The sequence below is a fragment of the Aptenodytes forsteri genome, unplaced genomic scaffold, assembly GCF_000699145.1.
Source record: "Aptenodytes forsteri isolate BGI_AS27 unplaced genomic scaffold, ASM69914v1 Scaffold203, whole genome shotgun sequence".
In the NCBI taxonomy this organism is placed as follows: domain Eukaryota; kingdom Metazoa; phylum Chordata; class Aves; order Sphenisciformes; family Spheniscidae; genus Aptenodytes; species Aptenodytes forsteri.
The window spans coordinates 652,233-675,289 of record NW_008794160.1 but is presented as its reverse complement, the minus strand read 5'-3'; the positions used below and the strand labels follow the sequence as shown (position 1 = coordinate 675,289).

Below are 23,057 nucleotides of genomic sequence, written 5' to 3'. Positions count from 1 at the left end.
TAATCTCCATACCGTACCTGACAAAAGAACATTTCAGAGGTGTTAGCAAGCTTGCATCTGTATTCACAGTACAAATGGTTCTGTCAAGTGGGAATATGGAAGCGCTCCTTTTGTCTTGCTAAAAGATTGGATGTTCAGTTCATTTCCCACCAGATGCTTGGCTGCTTGTTTCAGGTCAAGCAGCAAAATGGCAGAAGGGTTTCCATTTATTTTATAGGGAGATGGAGGCCCCATAAAACATATGCACTCTGTTGGACATGGTGGTGTTGGGTTGACGGGTGGACTCGATGATCTTAGAGGTCTTTTCCAACCTCAATGATTCTATGATTCTATGATTCTATGTTATTATTCTTTACTGAGCATTCAGAGCTGTCTTGGATAAATGAATGAGTAAGTTTGGCATGAAAACAGGTATGGAAATATTAAAAATGTTGAAGTACTGTAAGGATACTGAAGTATGTTAAAGGTCATCCAGATACAGTGTATTCTCTGCACTGAAGACTAGATGGGAGGTAAGGTCATGGGCCTTCATTTGGCTGAGACTTTTTTTGTCAAAACTTTTATCATTTAAACAGTACCATTATGGAAACACACTCTACAGTGCGTGATCTCTTTTCTTAAAAATATTTCTTCAATTCCTCTGAATGCATTTTGAAACAATTTAAACTCTTTTGCTCTTGACAGTCTGCCCAAAGCTGTTATTACTGCTAGTGAAAGTTAGTAGATATAAGAAAGATGAAGAGAGGCTTTTTACCCAGGCCTGTAGTGACAGAGCAAGGGACAATGGTTTTAAACTAAAAGAGGGTAGATTTAGATTAGATATAAAGAAGAAATATTTTACAATGAGGATGGTGAGACACTGTGACAGTTGCCCAGAGAAGCTGTGGATGCCCCATCACTGCAAGTGTTCAAGGTCAGGTTCAATGGGGCTCTGAGCAACCTGATCTAGTGAAAGATATCCCTGCCCATGGCAGGAGGGTTGGAAGTAAATGATCTTTAGAGGTCCCTTCCGACCCAAGCCATTCTGTGATTTTATGATACCGCACAGTAGGTTAGGTCAGTTCTGTACTAACTGCCAGGAATCCTGGATGTGAGGAACGTATTGTCATGCACCGCCACCGCATGCTCTGAAAGAAATCTAAACATTTTGAGCAAGAGCATTTAAAATTATTATGAACATCATGTAGCCTAAGTAAAAGCTTGTATCAGTATTTCAAAATACGTATGTATATATTAACAGAAGGCTTTTTGTAACAGCTCAGAGAATTCACAAACCAGCAACTTCTGTTTCATCTTTTAAGTATGGTATACCTCAAAGCTAGACACCACTGGTTTTTAAATTTTTGCTTCCTGGATGAATAATTTGATGTCAAGTTTAAGTGCAGGAACATTTTGCAAGAATGTTCCACCTCTGAAGGAGACTCTTATACAAAAGCATTCTTCAATATTAGTGTTAGTCTTGTATTCATGTGCTTTTCTGTCTGTGCACAAAGCCCTTCCCAGATAGATAGTCTTTAAATATATATACTTCTCATATAGATACATAGATAGTGCTGAATTGAATTTTAAAAATATAAACTAGATGAAGGTAATGACTTTGCAGTAGGAGGTTCAGGTATGACTGTATGACTGTAACATGAAGATTTGTCCTCGTATTTCATAAATACAAGTAGAGGACTTGCTGTGTCCTTTCTCTAACTTCCCTGTGGCTTTTCAGTAGTAAGGACTGAAGAGAAAGATAGAAGTAGTCTGAAGGCTTTTGAGTTTGACATGATCTACTAAAATAAAACACAGATGAAAATTGAAATGTGATTAAACATATTTTTATCTTTTTTTAACCTTATATGATATTATTATAGTTTTACATGTCCCAGAAATTCAGTCCTGTACATAGCAATTAGCCTTTTATGCTATTTTTTTTCCCAACTTAAAAGCAACTTAAACACCAAAAGGTGAGGATAAAAGGCAAGCTGTGATAGCATCAGCATAAATTCCTACTTCATTTTCTATCTAAAGATGTGGCTTAAATGTTTGTTATTCAAATACACCTGTTCGATTCCCCTAAACGTTAGGGTTTTTTGACATTCAGAAATATTTGAATCTCTCTCTAAATGTCTCCTCCCTACCTTTATTTCTTCTGTTTGGTCAAAGAATGAGAGAGGTCCTGAGAAGGCCTGCTCCTCCCTTTCACTGAATACAGAAGTTTATCTGAATAACTCTTCTACCTGGTGAAGCTTATGTTCCGTAACCTCTGTCATTACATTCAATCCCCATATCGCAGAATCATGGAATAATTGACTTTCAGTGGGAGGTTTGACCCTGCAGCTTAGCAGTCAGACATGAGAGACTTCCCTTCATGTGCTTTCTGAGTGTCATTTCCATGCGAGGGGAGAGGGACTGTGCGTTGGACTGTTCGTGGGTCCATTCTGCTCCTGCTGAAGATGGCCCGGTGCCACACCAAACGTGAGGAGTTAGGGAAGGAAAACTCAGAGTTTGTTACAGGCTCACCACAGACAGTGGTATTTGGGATATCCAAATGATGCCCAGCCCCTTTGGGAGTTTACTATTTCTTTTGGTATTTGAATGTTAGAAATTTAAATTTGGTCTTCCTCTTCTAGCTGTACTTTTGCTTAGAGCTAACGTGTACACAGTACCATTACTTTAAACAACATGAATGGCATATTTCTGCACCTCCTTTCTAGTAAGCAGTTAGACAGAAGTGTAATCTTAAGTGTCTTTTCTTTGCCACCTTTTCTATTTTACACATTTTATGAAGCCAGTTATCATACAGTAATTTTCTTTTCTGTAAAGAATTACAAGTCCTCTATCATCCCAAAATTTAAATCCTACCTAAGTTGTATAGATTATCAGGAACATCACAGCATGTATTTTTTCCGCTTATTTAAGTCCACCTTAAATCAGAAACGTTTGTCTTTGAAACTTTCAGGCAGTTCTCCTGCGCTTCTGCATGACAGGCATGAGGCCACCTGCACAGTGAATGCCGGACTGTAAGAGCAGGGTCTCATCTTCCCCATCCTTGGAAAGAAAGATGGCACGGCAGAACTGCAGAGTGCAAAAGAAAGGTTGTGAGGCTACACAACAGGGTCAGAGAGGTTATGGAAAGCAAGAAGGTATCCTCTGAAAACCTGATGTCTGTATGCAAATGAAGAAAACAGAAAGGATCATAAACTCTAGCAGATTAAATGCGAAAGTGCAGAATTGAGGCTAAAAAGAGTTTAAGGGGCAGTTCACAAAGGAATCAAAACCAACAGTAAATCTTTCTCACATCAGAGCAAGAAGCCTGTAAGGCCAACAGATGATCAAGACATGAAAGGAATGCTCAGCCAAGTTAAGGCCTTTGCTAACAACCTAGATATATTTTTTTGGCATCTGATGTTCATAGTGGAAGAAACCGGGAACATTCCCACACTGAAATCTTACTTTGTGGAGGCAATCATCAGCGAATCTCTCTGAAATTGTAGAGAATGTTAGGGTTACTGCTAACCTATGAATACTAACTCATTACCAGAACCGGATAACAATTACCCAAATGCTGTAGAGGAGCTGGAAGGTAAAATAGCCAGATCAGTGACAGCGGCGTGTAACCTTTTGCTTTGTGTCTAATCAGTAACTGAGTGGCAAATACAATGACAATTTTTAAAACGGGTCCCAGGGAATGCTGGGCAACCAGGCCTGCCAGCCTGATGTGTACACCACGCAAATTACCAGAAACTGCAATAGCAGTGGCATGTTGGAATGGACATATAAATACGATATACATGGGAGGATTCAAGATTGCTTTTGTAAAGGAAATCCTACTTCTCAGAAATCTCTGGGGTTCTTCAAAGGAGAAGGTCGACAAGCATGTGTGTAAACATGATCCAGTTGACATAGTCTACGATTTCCAAAAGGCATTTGACAAAGTTCCTGACCAAAAGCTTTTGAGGAAACTAAACAGGCATGGAATAAGAGGATAAAGGTAGTATATGCTAGTGTGACATGGAAGAGGGTGAACAATAGGGCAACAAGATTTGCTGAGAAAACTGAATTATTTAGAGTGTCAGTGCTGTGAGCCAACTGTGAAGAACTGCCCAAGGACTGTAAGCAACGGAGGGAGAGTGAAATAAAATGGTGGATGAACTTGACTGGCAATAAATGTAAAGTAAAATGCCCAGGGAAAAATAATTCCATCTTTGCACATGGAATGATGGGCTCTGAGCTTACCATTAACATTCAGGACTCAAATTTTAGAGTTATGAGATATGATCCCCCAAAAAATCAGTTCAGTGTTCAAAAGCTGTGAAAAAAAGCCAGTGCAACATTAGGAATCACCAGGAAAGCACTGGACACCTAGGTGCAACTTTGGTCCCTCTCTTCTGCATCCTTCAGTACAGCTACAACTCTTCAGGCTGGAAGAGAGATGACAGACGGAAGGATCTGTAAAGAGCTTCAAAATCATCCGTGACGGGAGACACTGGTTAGGGATCAATTGTTCATCATTTCTTCCAGTACAAGAATTAGGGGACATCTGACAAAGGCAGTAGGAGCTAGCTTGAGAAGAGACAGAAGGAGGTGACTCTTCGTGCAATAGGTAGCAGACCTGTGAGAGTCCTTACCAAGCGATGCAGTAGATGCAGAAAGCCTGCTCTGGTTCCAGAGGAGAAAGGAGCAGTTCATGGAAGAGAAATCCATGGGAGGTCATTGAACACGTAGAAACTTCATCCAGCTTGCAAAGTCATTGAGCTTAAAACAGTTGAGTGTGGAAGAGTGTTAGGGAAAGGATCTGTGCTTGCCCTGTTTTTAAGGTCCGTGAGGCATCAGCTTATGGCCACAGTTAGAGACCATGGGCGGGTGGTGGTCCAACGCAGTGTAGTCATTATCGTTTTCAGGCTATGTAAACTGAGCGTAGTAACAGGCCCATATGTCTGTGCCTCTGCTAATTACTTTCTGTAAAGAATTACGAGTCCTTCACAGGGCATTTTATCAAAAACCTGAAAGTGTTTTACCAAGCCCAGTTACCGCAACTGTTCTGTATCAACCTGCCTGTTGGGATGTTTCTGCTGTCCACAGGAGCTGGAAGCAGATCACAGGTTTTGCTCTGAGCCTGGGGCTGAATGAGTCCCACATTCTCCAAAACACTCTGAAAACTCTACTGCAGCCTTCATGGAGCAGATCTTAATACAGCATTGGGAAAAAGACTGATATATTCCTAATATTTTTTTAGTTGTTATCAAATACTTTGGATGTTCCAAAAAAGTTTTAATTTGTCTTTCCCAGAAAGTTCACTTGCTTTTACTGTGACACAAAGGATGCAGAACAAACTCCTGTGCGCAGTCTGTTTCAGAGTGACTCTCCATGGTCACGCTTTTGTCTAGAAGTGGACATGAGGCAGCTCAAGGTACTTCGCCTAGTTTGATTTGAAAATGTTCAAAGTTATTTAAAACATTTTCAGGGTGATACATTTATTATCTGTTAGGACAGTCACTTTCCCTGAGACAACCCTGAGAATGTATGGAGTCATCTTAGATGGAGACGTGTTGGAAGCAGCTCAGCCTCGTGTGCTTTCCTCAGGAAGATCATCAGACGAGCATGTAGCAGAGTTGTTCAAAAGTTTCAAGTGCAGTTCTGTTTGACCGTCTGCTGCTCCCCCTAGGAAAGAGCACATTAGTCTCATGCAACATTGTGTGCACATATAGATGTGTATCTATATATATCTGTGTGTGCATATATATACTTATGCTTATATATGTATAAGCTGAAAACCCCATGCTGTGAACGTTCTGTGTTTTGCAGGTTCGGTGGCAGTTAGGTGGATGTCATGAGGCTTGTGGTCTACAGTCTCACCTGCCAGCTGCAAGGGTGGGAAAAGAACTTCATAAACAGGGTGACGTGGCAGGGAGGAGACAAACGTGGCAGGCAGGACAGTGTCTCCTTGTATACTTAGGAAAAAACAGTGTGCGGGTGCTCAGTGAGCTGCCTGAGCTCGTCCAGGAGCTGGCAGCCAGGAGTGCCCGGGTCCCCAGCTCTCTTCAGCCATGCTATGCCTGCTGGCCCCGTTAATGTAAAGGCACGTGCATGTCTGCACACCCCAAACACCCTGCAAGCAGCGCTTCTTCCCAGGAACCAGCCAGGTACCTCAGCCAGCATCTTCTCCATGTGTCTGGACATCTTTTCTGGCCATGTAAACCACTGTTAGCCTCTTCTCTCCCAGAAGATTTCCTTCTGCCTTTGTCGTTTTCAGAACCCATGCCGGTGCTTGCCGCAGGGATGTGGCCACCTCTGCAGGCCGGGATGTGGCTGGAGACGCAGGGACAAGTTCATGGGGCTGTGCCAGTGACCTCGCAGCTGACAGGGCCTGTTTCCACCAGCAGTGCCTTGGGCCCTCGGCCCTTCCCCTGGGTGCCTGGGCAGAAAGCAAGGGATTTGCCCTTCTTTCCTCAGTCCCCCATTTTTCACGCCTGCGGCGAGTCAATGTCTGCCTAATGGTAAATGTAAATATACGTTACCAGGAGCCTGGTCGACGCTGGCAGTTAACCAGCTCGGCCCGCTCCACACCCGCGCCGGCAGCGGCGGGCGGCCGCGCCGGGGGGGCGGGGGGGCCGTCTGCGCTGGCGGCGCGGGGAGAGGTCTCGACATCTGCTTGTGCAGGAGTGTTTTTGAAGGGAAGCATTGTGTGTTTTCCACAGCAGTTCCCATGCGGAGGTGATGAAAAGTGTGTGTTTTGGCAAATCTTTTGTTTTATTGTGGTGGCTTGCGGCGGGGCAGCTCCTAGCAGCCGCCGCTTTGACAAAGCACCAGAGGATTCTGTTAAAAAGTTGTGTTTAGTAATTGTAGTCGTCGTGTCAGACCATAACTGACTTGGAGCTGAAGGATTTTTGCGAGATGAGTAGCTGTGCCAGCAGGGACCCAAGTCTCCTGGGCCAGCCGCGCTCTCATTAAGATTTGCCGCTAGCCGTGGCGGTGTTCGGCAAGTATGTGACGTGCATGCTGTTATTGTATGCTTGGCTTGTCAGCCTGCAGCTTTCTGACACTCACTTATGTCACTCTTTATTCAGAGAGGAAGAAGCTTTTGATAATTTGACAAGACAAGCTCTTAAACGATCTAGGTCATGGCCTTCACTGTCTGTGATTGTGAACATATTTCCTGAAAGCCCTGTCACTCATCACAGCTACATTTTCTCCCGGGGAGCCGCAGGCCCATCCCGGTCTCCTGTCAGCGCGTGCATTTTGGTTATTCATACGCCAAATACAGTAGCAGGGTTTTTCCTTCCCTTTTGCAAATGCTCGCATGTTAGCGAGGCTAATCCTCTCCCCCGCGCCGCGCTCCCAGCAGGGCTGCCGTCGAGGGCCCTCTCGGCGCAAGGCAGACGACCGGCCAAGGGGAGCGGAAAGGAGGAAAGGCCGCTTAGTGCTGTTTTTGTGTTTGCTCATTGTTGTGGAAATATGAGAACTGGTGGCAAGGGCCTTGTCTATTGAGCACTCGAGTCCTGGTCTGCTGTCAGGGGCTGTTTGAGATTGAGTGTTTTATTTTCTTTGATGTTCACATTTGAGAATAGGGAAGTGGGAATTAAACAACAGATGCATTAAGCCGTTGTTCTGGTAAAACAATAATTAGCACCTGATAAAATTCAATACGGGTCAAAATGTGCAGTATGCAGCCTTGATTCATCTGGTGTGGCAACCTTAGCTGGATCAGGCTCAGATACGAATAATCATCCTTCCAAATTAACCGAATGTGGGCCACAGCAAAAACAGCACAGATTTGGGAAAATTAATTGCCCAGCACTTGTGCGGCAAAAGGCATGCGGACATAGCTAAAGGTGTGGGGAAGCGCACCTCACCTGTGCTTTCTGCAGCTGTACCATGGTGGCACTGCTTTTAAGAGTAGGGACCTTTTGTACTGGTACATCTAAATGCTAGTAAGGTCAGACCACTGGGGCAGGAAATAAATGCAATTTTATTTTAATGTAGTTCATCACACTGCCATCCTACTTGTGTACCACAAGGGCTTTTCTTTAAATGAGGGCCATTCATGGTTAAGTACTTTTAAATAAGTAAGAAAAATCACAGGTTCGGTAGTTGTTGTATTTGGTTATGCTCTCTTCCATAGCAAACCTCTTTGCTTCATTTGAGAAGCCAGTATTCAGTAGTAATTGTTAATTATTTTTTTTGTCATTCCGTGATAGTAGATACAGACAATAACTCTGAGCTGATGCAAGGTAATAGAACTCCTAGTTAAAAGCATCATTTCTAAAAGCTGTTGTTTAGCCAGGCATCCGTTTTCGGCTATTGTACTCAACTTCTGAAGTTCGTAAGTGATCATTGTGACGATGAAAAGTATTACACTGAATCACCATCTGAATGAAGAAATATGCTTGGCCAATTTTCCCTTACCACCTTCTTCCTACCTCCCTTAAGTTTTCCCACAGCCTTAAAACATCCTTAAAGATGATGATGATAAACCCTACCTCTTGATAGCACTGCTGAGGGGCTGGGACTGTGCCTCTGCCAGTGTTTTGGTAAGAGCTGTGCCAACTGTAGTTTCCTACTCCGAGTTACAGATTTTCGCTGTAAGTGATGTCTTTGTGTCCAGAGGAAAAAAAAAACAAAACAACAAAACTGTTATTCAAAAATAAAGTATTTTTTATTATTATTATTAAATAGCTGCTGTGTGAGTAAAGGTCATATCACAGAGTGGCATTTTGCCAGTATATGACAACTCACTGATTGTGATTTTTCAACCATATTAGTCTGGGGACACTGTGGTAATCGAAAACTATCCAGAACTAATGTATAAATAACTGCCTGCTACCCCTGTGCTAAGCCAGCAAAAGTCTCATGTACAGCTGAAGCCTTTTACAGGTTTGAGAGAGAAGGCAAGATCTTTGATACAACATTTTTGTACGCTCAAGAGTGTTTATATATTGCGCCTCTGAATCCTGTGTAAGTTAGCGAAGGAGGAAAATCCTTTTGTTTGCACTCGAAGACAGCTCGAGTGTGTTCAAACTGTCAAATGTTGTAGTCTGTTCCTCTGTTAGAAATGTGATGTACTTCACACATTTTCTTTATAGAAATATTAATATAAAACTCAAATATTTACATGCAGTATTTGAGTAAGAGGAGAAATGTCAAACCATTACACAGAACAGATTGTAGATTTTTCTCCAGAAAATTGTGTTACTGACGGAATGAATAATAAATAATATAATTTCCATCACATCCGGGAAAAACATACTGTATATGCCATAGGGTGACTGTCAAAAACTTGGATTATTTTTTGAGAGATTCAGTTGCTAATATTGGTTGTTGGGTGGGTGGTTTTTTTTTTTCATTAAAATGCTCTGTCAGAATAAAAGAAGGCAAGAATTTAGGCATGAGTGAAAAATTTATTCAAAATCTAAAGAAATGTTAATAGTACTCATTTGCAAGTAGTCATGAGGCTTTAATGTTTAAAATTGGAGCTACCATATATTATGTAGAAGCCACAGAATAACTAATATTTCTTCTTAAAATACTGAAAATTGAGATTGGCAAGCCAAATTGCTAGTTGTTCAAATTATTAAGAAGCTCTTTTGACAAAAGGGTAAATGTTCTAAACAAAGTGAAAGACCTCCATGGAAGTCACTGTGTGCACACTCTCTTAAACATTAAAAAGGCTAACAGAAAAAGTACCACTATTTCTGTGTCTGTTTATGTCTCTTCTCTCATAGGAGAAGACAGAAATATTGTAAATTCTTAAAATATTAAGAACCATTGAGAAAGTAATCTCTGTCCCATTGATCATTAACACATTCTGATTTTGTTTAAAGAAGAAGATCCACATTTTCCTCTTTCTTGTCTCTTATGTATTCCTCAGGTCTATTGTGTTATTGCTGTGATTCAAAAATCTTCTCTGTAAAATTTTTTACAATGGGCTGCATTTACAAGTTTGTGTGCACGTCTGGCAAGTTTAAAAAAAAAAAAAAAGAAGCAAGCCATTGTAAAAATAGAAACATTAAAGCAATCTGTTATGCTTCTTGTTTACAACTCATCTGACATTAGGCTACTGAGGTTTATTACATGTAACAATTATATTTTGATTAGGATAGAGATATGTACAAAACTACTAAAATATTTCTATTTCTACATGGAAGGAAGGTACCTTGTAATTTAATTTCCAAAACATTATGTAAATTTAAAATGTCAGAAAATGTAGAATTTAAATTCATTTCTGTTTGTTTTGCAGTATTAATACTTACTACAGTTAAGAGCACATTACTCTTCCAAACTTCTAACCTTCAAAGAAGAAGGGGAGAGAGAAAACTGTTACTGGCTTTCTGACAATGGCAGGGAGTGTGTTAAACCAGTGTAAAATTCAATTAAACTGTCTAGCCAGGTTTTTGAAGCTGAAATGCAGACCCTTTCAGTTAAGCTTCTTATTTTCCTGTGACCGACACCGGTGGATACTGTGTTATGCCAAAACCAACAGGCTGTAAAGCACCTTGTTTCATGCTTCTAGCTGATCAATATTTTTATTTTCCAGGCTTGCCCAGAAATATGGAGGCAGTATCACCTAACAGTAAGTAGAAACACCTTTTTTATTTTCTTTTACACCCAACCTATTTACTCTTCTGTGAACTGCTGACCATAAAATATAGACAAGCATCTTCTGCGAGAAGATAATAAACATCTGAAGAGTTTTTGAACTGAAGAATGCAATGAAACACTGTCACTATTTTTTAAACATCTTTAGAACTTATGATTTCGTTTTAATACTGTAATCATTAAATGAGTGCCTTGCAGCACTCTCTCCTCTCAGTGACTACATTTACACATATAAAGAGGGTTAAATTTTAAGTTGAGATGCATAGCAGAAGCAATAATCCCATCTCAGATATCCCAGATGCTGGTAATTAATCACTGTGTGTGACAAAGCTTTCTTTTTAAATGAGTAAAATAAATCTCAGCTAGAGTGGAGATGTTAATTTGAGCAAATACACTTTATAAACTTTTGCAGATAATTTCTAATTGATAAGGATACAGCTATAACTTCTTCTTTGGCCTGCATTAGTTGATCTTTAATCATTGAAACAAGAAAATAAAACTTTGTGAACTGTACCAGTCTATTACTTAAGGTTTTTCCTCATATGTAAAATAGAGATAAAAATAAAACAAAATGCATATAAATTTCACTAATACTGAAACCTGGAACAGTATTTAACTGATTAAGACAATATTCAATGGATTGGCATCACAAATCTTGCATATATTCATTTATAAAATTATTATACATAAAAACACCTTTAAAGATTAGGATTTTTGCTGTTCATCTGAATCTTTGCTGTCATTGCTATTCAGATCAACCTTGTATGTATTTAGCTATTATAGATAATTAATCACTGCTGTCTGTACAAAACAAAGTAGAAAAGTTTGTCCACTACTTTTCCTTATGGGTCTTTGGTGTTTCTTTTGAGCAATAAATGGGATCTGCTTTATAATGTGTTGCCTCTACCTCTTCATGGTAGTGGTATGCTTTTTTTTCTGTTTTTTTCTTCTAAATTCAATGAATAGGAGAAATATGTGCTTAAAACCTCTTGCTCGTGTTTTCTGCATAATGATTTTAAAACAAAGATCTGATTTGGAAATCCTCCACCCTTTCTGTGCATTTACTTCTATTTTAAACAGAATTGGTATAGGCTTTAAAAAAAACATTGTGAGCAAAAGGTGCATTCACTGAGTATTTTAGTTTACTGTTTTAAAATTGCATGGAGGAAAAAGATAAATACTGTCTTTCATTCTAATCCCTAAGGTTGCATGTTAAAATTATTTCTGAAATGTTTATGATATTTGGAATCTAATAATCAGATAGGTATATTAGATGCAGTAATATGTTGGGTTCTGGTTTTTACTGAGGTATAAGATTTAATTTAATTTTAGTCTTGCTTGCCATTGAACATTCCTCAAAAGTGAGTTGCAATCAACACTTAGAAAATACTGTTTTTGTAAAAAAGTGTGGGGGAGCTTAAACCTGATCAAGTGGTTACTAGGGCAGAAATTGAGGTATCTGAGGTAGAAAATTTTGTCTGTGAATTTTGTAGAAAGTGTTCGGAGTTTACACTTTACTTAGTATCAAGCTAACAACATTTGTCAAAACAAGCTCTTGATAGAAAATGTAGTAGTTTCGAATACGAGTGTATTATTAAAAGTACCCATTTGGAAATTCTTAGTGCATTTTAGGGACATTTTGAAATGTGGTCAAATATGGGCATGCAAAGATAAATTCACATTGAGTCAGACCCTAGCTACTGATAAATAATTTTTTATTTTGCAGTGAACTGCAAATTATCTGCAGATAATCCACATTTCTGGTACGTGGGAAATGCTTAGCACATCTCCATTTTTTGCATGGGAAGACTCACTTTGACTCAAAGTTACATTAGTAGTCAGATTAAACCTGCAATTTAAAAATTTGTGTGGTAAAAGACATGCTTGATATTTAAAATAAGTTATACCTCAAGTTACTGCATTATCTGAATTGTTTAAATGTATGAGTCCCAGCTTTTATTATTCCATTTAAATACTCTCTTTTGCACTGAAAGCAGAACAGTGTTCTCACAAGAATCAAAACTTCTATGTTAAGAATAATGTATGTTATATATATATTCAGAGAGTTGTAACTAAAAAGTCAAGATCTTTTACTCTCCTATCAGTATAGTAGTATTTCACTATAGAAATTAATTTATAATTTTCCTAGTTTAGAATAAATATTTCTTTACCAACAGGATAACTGTTTAAAGAAAAATAATTGAAGTTTAAAAAAAAGTACTATTGTGGTTGTTGCTGTGCTGCAGAGCTTGCCTGATTATTAGCAAACAGACTAAGGCTACAGTGAGTTTTTCCTGTGCTTTAGCCATGGATACAACTGCTAGATTTAAATTGATTTTGGTAAATTGATCCCAAGCGTCACACATGCAGGTACATATATAAGCGCAAATAAAACAAGGCATTCAGGTTTGTAATAAAAGATTGGTTTTTTAACGTTGCTTACAGACAGCCATTACAAAGTTTGTCTAAATGTTTTGCATTATATAAAGTATTCTTAGTTAATTACTGTGAATGCTTGTGAAAAACCGCACAGCCTTCCACCTTTCTCTTTTGTGAAGCTTTTGGTGATTTTATTCATTATCTGGCTCTTTCCTAAGAGATGGACTGCCATCTATTGACTTCTTGTAGTCCCTGCACAGAAACGTAGATTGACTAGAACAATGACTAAATAATAAATCCATTCTGCTGTTATGGATGGTGGTAGGTTTTTGTTTACATTAGCTGTGGTGACAAATTTTGGCACATTACAAATAATTTGTTGTATGGGCAGAAATGTCTTATTCCAACCAAAAAGACTGCCAGTACAAGAAATCTTATGAGCAGTTGAAATGGCAAAAAGGATTATAAGCGGAATATTTTAATTTGCCTTTTGGTAGAAAAAAGATTATCAAATTGTATTCAATGAAGCTTAAATTTAAAGGCTCGATGATAATCAAAGCTTTATAACTGGATGAAGTTAGTTTCTTTAAACTTGTTCTTTCAACTCTGTTAACTAAAATTATTCTGCAAAAAAACAATCAAAGTCAGCAGAACAATCCAATCCCCACTGTGGTTTAAAATAATATTTAATAACCTCTTTAAGATGGTGATTTAAAACTTTTACAAATCATTTTCATTGTGCCTGCTCTCTGTGTATTTCTCCTATATCAGAAAAGGGAAATTACGTCTGTCAAAACATATTTTAGGTTTTTCTTCATATAGGTATGTATTTGCAATAAATAGATCGGTTTTGATACCCGCTTACATTCATCAAAGGGTTTTTTATCAATTCAGATAATAACACAAGGACTTTGTTGGCAGATCCAGGATAAAGAGTTTTGATCATAGCTTACTGCAGTGTAAATAATAATACATGTAATTTTTTCACAGACAAGGCATTTGATAGTCTTGTAAAGCTCCTTATTCTAGATTATTAGGAAGCTTAGCTTACAACTTTGTCTTTCTAAATGCCAGATGCTCCACAAACCCAGAGAAATACGGTCTGTGCTCCAGAGGACATGCCATCACATCCCCTTTTCCCACATCTTAAGGATATTGGGGGTGCTCATAGCAAGGTTTTTTCATCCTCAGAATGCTTGGCTCTTTTTCATTCCCTTTCTCTCGTCGTCTTGTATTTCAGCTATAAAGGTAGAGGCTTTATTAAGTATTTTGTACCCTAATGGAGGCCAGTTTATAGCCCTCTATTTACAAAAAAAAAAAGTCAGTGGAAAAACTTATGAGATTAAGGCACCCTACAAGTTTCATTTGTTTGGTTCAGTTTTGCAGTTTATTCTTAAAAAAAATACAATAGCCTCCCTCTGAGTTTGATCTGCTACCCGATTGCCTAACTGCACGTCCAGTGGCAGCTCCCAGTTAAGTAGGTCTGCGCACTGGAGGAGAGCAATCCCGCCGCGCCCCAAGCTCGGAGGTTCGGTGTGGGGTCCGCGGCGGTGCATTCTGCGGGGGAGAAGCCCTTCTCCCTAAGTATGGGAACTGCCATAACTGTTAACAGCTCGGGGCTTCAGATGGGCGGCAGGATTGGAGCTGGCCTTCTGTCGGGGTACTGCGCCATGGAAGGAAGCTGTTTGCATTCTGTACCCAAACCAGCGGATGGGACCTTGGGTCCAGACCTGCACTCGTCCCGTAGGTCATCCTGTGGCTTTGCTGCTGGAGTGACCCAATGAAACTGAGGGTAGATGCTGCCCTGCTGTGAGCAGTTGCGTTTCCACCCAACAGATGACACTACTGGAGAATAAAGAGGAAATTATTTTCAGCGCATAGTGACCCATGTTTCGCTTCAGGCGTGAAGCTGCACTTTTTCTGTGTGAGTCCCTCTGAAGTGTAACTCAAACCCCTTCTGCACAGTGGTACTGGTGGGGGTACCCAGAAGACGTGCAAATGGCCATCTCGGTATTTCGATATGAAATGGAATACGTGCTGGCTGTGTAGATCTCCCCATGTATGCTGCACTGCTGCGTTGTTCGGAGGGACTCGTGGTATACAAAAATGAACGTAGCCAGTCTGGCTTAGGAACAAGATGTGGATACAATAATGAAAAGGAATTAACATTGCAAGTATTAGTATCTTCTTCAGTAAATATCTACAGAGTAATGAAATTCCACCCCTAAAATGGGCAGAGCACGATTTTTATTATTCTAATATGTTTCTTGGTGTAGATGCATATGTTAAAAAAACAAATCCTGCTTGGATTAGGTGTTTTCTTTCTGTAGGGATTGCTCATTTTTAATAACCTCTTCCTCCCCCTGTACTGCTGTGGCTGTAAGGACTCCTTCCCCCATCCCCTGCCTTCACCAGTCTCATTTATATTAAAGCTCCTAGGCCAAGATGGCCACCAACAGAGTTTTAGAACCATCAGAATTTTTAACTAGCAGAAGCTATCATTTAACATGCTTTTTGACAGTTTGTTAATCTTACTTTTAATCCACTTACATAAAAGAAGGTGAACCAGGAATTGGCTGTTTTGGCCTCTGTGCATAAAAGACATGAAGGGACAATGCATCTTTTGTGTTTAAATTTTGCGCTCGGATTTCTTTGTGTGCATTATTAAAATTCCTCATGGCCTGCCACTTTTTTTCTAAAACGAAAACGTAAGCAGTGTTGCTTAAAGTCTATTTGTATCCTTTAAAATGTGACTTTCAGAAGGAGAAAATTTAAAATACGACTCTGGCAAAAAATATTTAAGCTTGAGAGAGCGAGCATTTGGTTTCCAGAGAAGCTTTGTAGGTTTTGTGCGGTGAGGGAAAGCATGGGTTTAGAAGTATTTTCAGGAGGAGATTAAGCCTGACTTCCCCATGCGCAGGGATGGGGCTGCTGCAGTGACTGTGAACATGGCTGCAGTGTCAGCTCCTCTGGTCTTTGCATGACGCAAGGCTGCGGACCACGAGATTGTCGCATTCGTGTTAAATATTTCAGCACTTGACCAGTTTCTCTCTGGGTGTTTTAAGGTTATTTTTATTAACTCTAGTAAAAATACCACTCTGTTTATGCTATAGACAGTGTATTTTTTCATATTTTGGGATCACAGAGCGGGCCCTTGTTTGTCAACACTTCAGTAGCCATTCAGCAGGATATTTCACAAGGAAGGCAACCCAAAATTACCAAGGATATGACTTTAGAGTAAGGATGACTGTCTCCTGTGGATTGTGGGGAAACATGAACACCTGGAGTGTGACAGTGTCCCCACACTTGCCCTTGAGGGAAAGGTGCCTTTTTGGTGCTTGGGTTCATGAAGATTTCATATTCTCTGAAAAGGCATGCTGGCCTCTTTAGCCAGGGGAGGAGGTAGGGCAGATCCTGGACAACAATTGGCAGATAGTTTGTTTTTATATTATCTACTTGCATTGTTCAAGCCCGAGCCCTACCACTTTTGCAAGTGCCATTCTGTGACAGAGATGCTTCTGAAGTGTCTGCCTGCCCTGCACGGTCATTCTGGTGAAAATTAGTACGTTAGAGGTGGTTTGTATGCTGTCTAGAGGGTCTCCTGGATTTTATTTTACATTCTGTTTATTTTCCTTTACTAAGTATAATACGTCCTGCATTATCATTCTCTTTCAAGTTTCAAATGTTTTTGAGGCTATCAGAAACCTAAACCCAAAATTTGTTTCTATTGCAAAGAAATTGTATTTCACAAAAGACAGTATTCTTTCTGATAGCTTTTTTTACAGAAAATAAAATTTCAGATCCTGAAATAAGTGTAAGTTTATGAGTACAAAGCATATGCTATAGCTTTCAGTAAGAAAGCACGCTAGACAAAGTTCTTTCCCAATTTTTACTTTGAAACGGTATTTAAAATATTACAGGAAAAAGAAGTAGCTTCAATAAGTTTATATAAATAGGTAACATCTACAAAAAATACTGTTTAGTGTTTGCCTTTTCATGAAAATGTTGGGGTTTAACTAATATCCCTGGCCAGTTATGAGTACTGAATAATTAGGGGGGGTTGGTTAAGTTGAAATAGGAAGTTCAAACTGGTTATCTGTAAAATGCCAACATGCCTTTGTGTTTGCACTTTCTTTCCTGGGAGAGAGTGATGGTGTATTGGTACCTCTTTACTGCAGAGGACAGGTCCCTAGTTGATGCCTGTTTTTACACCCCAGGGTTGTGGTCGTTACCCCAGGTCAGCTTCTGGCTCTTGCCAGGCTGGACCAGAAAGCTGCAGACTCTTGCACGGACATGAGAGACCGTTTCGGCTGGGCTCTGTAACCTTCCAGCAGCACAGTCATCAGCTGCCACTTACCTTAATCATGTAAGCATGGTAGAGAGCATGCCTGCTTTCTCTAACATTTATCTGTCTCATGCTTTTCCCCATCTGCCTCCCCAGAAAATAAAATAAAAGGTGCTTTTAAATTGAGGGTTAAAGACTGATTACATCTTGACCAGAAATTGCATTTTGATATATTTCTGGAAGCGGTCTGGGACTGGGGGGAAATAGAAAGCTTGGCTGACTGAACCAAGTAATTTCCATTTCTCTGATTTTGGGGTTCCAAATAACCTCCTCAAACTGTTTGTCTTTAAGAAGTGGCATCCTTCAGAGAATCCCTGACTTCAATATGCATGTTACTGTTACTTAAGGAACTCTGTTTTCTGCAAAAGCAATACCTTTTGGCCCTGCCTTTAAATGTGGAAAGGAGAAGAGCAGGGGATGGAAATTAAAAGGGGATGAAAATTAATGTATTTTAATATTTTTAATGTTTAAATCTGCGGTTCGCTAACGCCTGCGTGCCCAGGAAGCTATTTGTGTGGTACGTGACATTTTTCAAGTGTTGTGCCAGGAATCCTGGTGGCGAGATGTGCTCACGACTGGAGAAAGACTGGAGAGAGCTGCTCCCTCCCACGCAAACTTGTGGGCAGGAATTGCTCTGTTCTCAACACAGAAACTGCCATGTGCATTCCTCCTTTGCCCACCATACGCCAAAACTGTTGTGATACTTATTTTTGTGATACAGCAAAACTGTTAGATAAGTGGTTAATTAAACAGGAAACAGGATAATCATGGTAAGATTCATTGCTGAAATGTCTCCCCATCGTATACGTAACTGCACTTCTTTTAAGTGAAAGGAATGATCTTTTCTTTAATACTTACAGATTTGGTAAAATTTGTCACTTCTCTTTCCTTTAGTTTGAAAAGGTGAACCTATGCGATCATTTAAATAATTTTTACTATTTCAAGTGTTAACCATCTAAATAAGGAAAATAGAAATTTCAAGCTAGAATGAGATTTCCTACGCATTTTAAGAACAGGCTTTTATTTGAGAAAAAAAAATTAAATATTTCTGTTCCCTTTTTCTGCAGTAAATTCTGTGTATGAGTATTCATATTGAAGTTCCTACGTTCCTGAAAATTATTCCTCTTAACTTGATATGAAGGTGTTTTTTCTCAGTTTTGTTAGAACTTAAGAGTCGGTTTCAAAATTCCATAGGAAACAGAAAATTATCTGTGATCTAGCAGACATTTCAAAACATATAAAAATTACACTTTCATGTAGGTAACGTAAAATGTATTTTGGTGCATTTTTGTATTGCAAAGTGGAAAAAATGTGAAATGTCAGTAGAGAGTAAATCTCCATGAACTGTTTGTATGTATATCCTAACTACGAATGGCGTTTTGCTTGTCAAATGTCCACTCAGTAGCTGCTTGTAAATTATGTGCTTCAGTAGTACTGAAACTGTTGCATTTTATCGTACAAATACTTTGCATGTTAAAATGTCGCAGGTATTTAGCAACGGCAGTCTATGGAGCTCTGCGCTGGCAGCAGCGTATGTGATCGTCCATGTCGCTGCCAGAGCTGCTGCATCTTGTCAATGATCTGTGTATTAGGAGCAGCTAGGAGCTCAAACCAGTTTGATGGTAACTTTCTCAAGTTATGCTTGATCATGTTAATAATCTACGGATTAGGATTCCCTAAAAATATTCACTGATTTAATTCTGAGAGGGTCTATCATGTCAATAATATTAATACATCTTGTTAGGTCCTGTCATGTGAATAGAAAAGTTACTATCCCCGTGACAGAATTATCCTGATTTTGATTTCATATTTTGAAAATGAAGCATAAAGGGAATTAAAAGGAACCAAAGGCCCGTACAGAGCCATATGCCTTAAGTAGGTACTATTTTACTGCAGCACTGGAGAAGTCTCAGAGCAGTGGGTGATTTGCATGATACATGCATATATGCTATAGTACCCACGTATGGCAAAGGAAGAAGTCATCCCTCAGAATTTTTGGCTTCAGGGGAGTGTAGTTAGGCCTTGAGTTTTAACTTATTTCTGAATGTTAATTTTGGATTAAATTAACATTTGACAAACATACGCCAATGGCCATTAAGTATGACCCTGAAATGGGCATAAACAGCCACCCCCATACTTCACTGGTCCTGGCAGCACCTCGCATCAAAACAGACCATGACACCACTGCCTTGGCTGGTCTTCTCGCCTCTGCCAGAAGTTGATAAACTTCTATGTGTGGCTTTGTTAGGTGTTCTGCTCTGTAGCCCGATCCGCATCTGGCCTGACGAGGCCCCTTTCACTAGTCCGTCCCCGGTGCCCCCACAGTGCAGACGGCGCTGCAGCAATGCTGCCCTGCATGGCACGGCAGCGCTGCAGGCAGGGGCACGGCAGAGGCTTTGACTCTCCAGAGCTAGGAGGGGGGCAACACTTACAGGAAGAGGTACTATTTTTACAGTAGACCGGGTGATATATTTGCAAGAAATGGATGGTCACTGCCTGGGTTCAGAGTTTCTCAGAGTCAGCATTGAGTCCAAAAGCTGCGTCTTTTTTTTTCTTCTTCCCTTTTTTCCCCCCCTCCCCTCAAACTTACAGTTTCTCTGCATGTAATAACCACTCATCTTGTTGCTAACAGAAAGTACTTTCATGTTGTTTCTAGACAATGCAGTTAATTCTGTTTCTAAGGTGTATTTGTAACTTCCTTTGGCACTTAAAAAACTGAGTGGTGAGTGCCTGTGCACGAGCATGCACAAACACTGAAGGATTTCTGTGGACTATGTGATAACCCTGATATATCTTCTGCTATAAAATTAATTGCACTGGATTTTCACATGATATCCAGTTTCTGTCTGACTTATTTTGATGGCAGATGAGACCCTGGTTAAATTAATTCTGCTTTTCTCATGATGTGTGAGGAGGGAAAGAGAGGAAAAATAATAGCACTGAGATACTGAAAAGTTGGTTTGGAGAAAAGAGTTTTGATCCATGGCGTATTTGTGATGTGGGAGAGGGGAAATCTGAAATCTTTTCATCCATTTTTAGATGCTGTAGACTATTCAGAAAGTCCCAAGTCATATTAAAGTAAAAACTTTATGGAATTGAGACTCATTTAAAAAAATAGATGTGCAAGAACGACATGGAAAAGCTTTTGTGTGTTAATGGTTGTGTATGGGCTGTCAGACATTTCTTCAGCGACATATTCTGGATGAATGTCACTCATTAGAAAGCTAGGTAAAAATAATTATGGTATTACTGAATATATATGATGCTTTTAAATGGAGAATACATGAAAAAATTCTGAGGAAATTGATAAACATTAACATGCACAGTTAACATGTTGGTAATGTAAGGAAAATGTTTCTATAAAATCGTCTGTCAGTAAAGGATGCTACAGATTGAAGCCTAGCTGCTAGGAAGTATAAAGAAAAAAGCTTGAATTATCATTTATTTAGAATGTACCCCAGCAAAAACTCACTTCTAACAAATTGATGCACCACTCTTGGCATCTCATATTCTCCAGCAGCCCTGTATTTTTAATGTGTTTACTTCAGTTTTAGCTGTGATCAGAAATCACTTCAAAGTAAATACCTATTAAGAATGCTCCCCCAAGAAAGTTATTTCAAATGTGGTACTTCCTCCTTTTGCATCTGATGGTGAAAAGTGATTAGTAGACAACATAAAGGTTAAAGAGAGAAAGAGAGAGAAAGGAAGCTGTAAATCATCTAGAATGACAGTAAAAATTAAAACCTTGGGGTTTGTTGGGCTCCCTTGTGTATTAGCTAATAAATATAACCGTGCTTTAGTTCTGTTCATCTTCTGATTTTACAGGCTTTGCAAATGTTTGTGTTCAGATTAATGTATAAATGTATGTGTAAGTATGCATACACTTAGTGCAGTGAGTGTGCATGCGTATAGTGCCTGCCCGCGCACGCTCTCTGTGCGCATATGCCTGGGCACGTATATAACAACGTTTGGCGAGTCTCCTAATAAACATTCAGATAAAATATACGTGTCCCCATGCACGAGTCTCCTCCTCCTCCTCCTTCCCTGCCTCTTCCCCGCGCGCCCACCTCCCCCACCCCACTTCAAAGCTTGTGGTCCTTTTTCCATCCTTGTACTAAAAGGTTTCTTTGTAAGCCAGGCCATTTGTCCATCATTGTTTGGGGTCCAAACAGTGGTAAAATACCCTGTCACCGATCCAGAGTGCTGTGAATGGCAGCTTCTCTCCGGACAATTGGCGGTGGTGCCGAGAAATATTCCTGAGAGGATTATTTAACCTTTCAATTTAGGGGGCACAAAGCCTGGCTGATTAATGAACTTTCTGATGGGCGCTGATAAGCGGATCTATTTCTTTATTTCCTCTAAAAGTGATTCCTTCTCCTGGCCCATATTACTATAATCTTAAACATAAAATGTGGCAAATAGATTAAAAAACAGCACTAAAGAGTTTATCTGGCTGGCAAACTGAAGGAGCTAAATTAAAATTGGTAATGAAAGCAGTGGCTGAGCCCTGTATATGTTTTTTAAATGTGCTGTGTATTTTGAAGAGACTTATTCTCCAGCTTGCCTGGTAATGACTGCTTTTGGTGCACAGTCCGGGGCTGGCTTCTGTTATCCCCCCAAAAAAATGAGTTGTGTTATCTGGATGACTGCAGACACATATGCATCCCCCTTTCTCACTGCATGGGCAGACAAGGTCGATAGCATTACAAGGTATTTGTGGCAGTGCTTGTTTCAGTTTTCAGAGCTGCCAGTTTTCAGCCAGATTTGAATTACAAAAGAAGAAGCTGGCATGAAAATTGAAAGGGTTTATCGGCTAGTCTGAAGCCTCATAGCACATTGCTTATTTATGCAGTCCATTTGCACCAGGAAATGTAAAAAGGAAATACATTTTAAAAATAAGGTCATAAAGACCCAGATATGTTTAAGATGGCAAATAAAATATAGATACCTATAATATCTTTCCAGGAAACGATTTCACTTAATGTTGCACATTACTTCGGAGGAGCATTTATGTTACTGTCATAAATTTGTGCATTTGTGTCACTGTATAGATAGTCTCTGGGGATTAAGAAGGAAGTGTTTGCTAACTTACTTTAAAATTAAAATAGAAGAAAGATAGGTTTGTAGTTTGAGAGCTACATCAGAAATAGTTGAAGTTTAATGCACTGTCCTATTTAAATAACGTTTTGCATTCTGTCTAAAATTAGCCATGGACAACTGGATAGATGCCACCACCTTTGGAGAAAATTGGGATGCCCTTTAAACCATGAAGATTTTGAGGCATTCGGGGATTGTATTGTTGTTATCCTTACTATCTTGCATATATTCATTTTCTCTACGAACTTGAGATTTTTTTTGTCCATTTTTCAGAAAATACTTTTTGAATTAATATTTTAGTATTTTTTTCCTCTGCTTATAAGAGTATCAAAAGATTACATTCATTTCTTTTAAATACATAATATTGTACTTTTTGTCTCTTCCTTTAACGTTTTGACACAGTTGATTGTAGATGCTATTTGCATCTATTTAAAATGCATTATATAAACGTGTTATTTCTGTGGAAAATACTACTTCACAGTGCTTGTACTGAGGACCAAACAAGTTAAATTCCTTCTTCTGGCAAAGGCTTTGGTTTTCCAGACTGTACAGGAAAAAAATAAAATTTTGTCCATTGATTTGTAATTTAATGTATATCATGTACTTTAAAAAAACCAAACTAAAAGTTTAGTTAGATCACTGTTTTCTTGGT

At 39.3% G+C, this 23,057-nt stretch overlaps 1 protein-coding gene across 1 annotated transcript in view; it reads left to right on the top strand.

The window, feature by feature from the left end:
• ZCCHC7 (zinc finger CCHC-type containing 7) overlaps positions 1-23,057 on the top strand; it is a 120,719-nt gene that overhangs the window by 85,545 nt on the left and 12,117 nt on the right. The window contains exon 7 of the mRNA XM_009280644.1: positions 10,523-10,558. Coding sequence (XP_009278919.1) covers positions 10,523-10,558 — 36 coding nt within the window. The remainder of the gene's footprint in view (positions 1-10,522; positions 10,559-23,057) is intronic.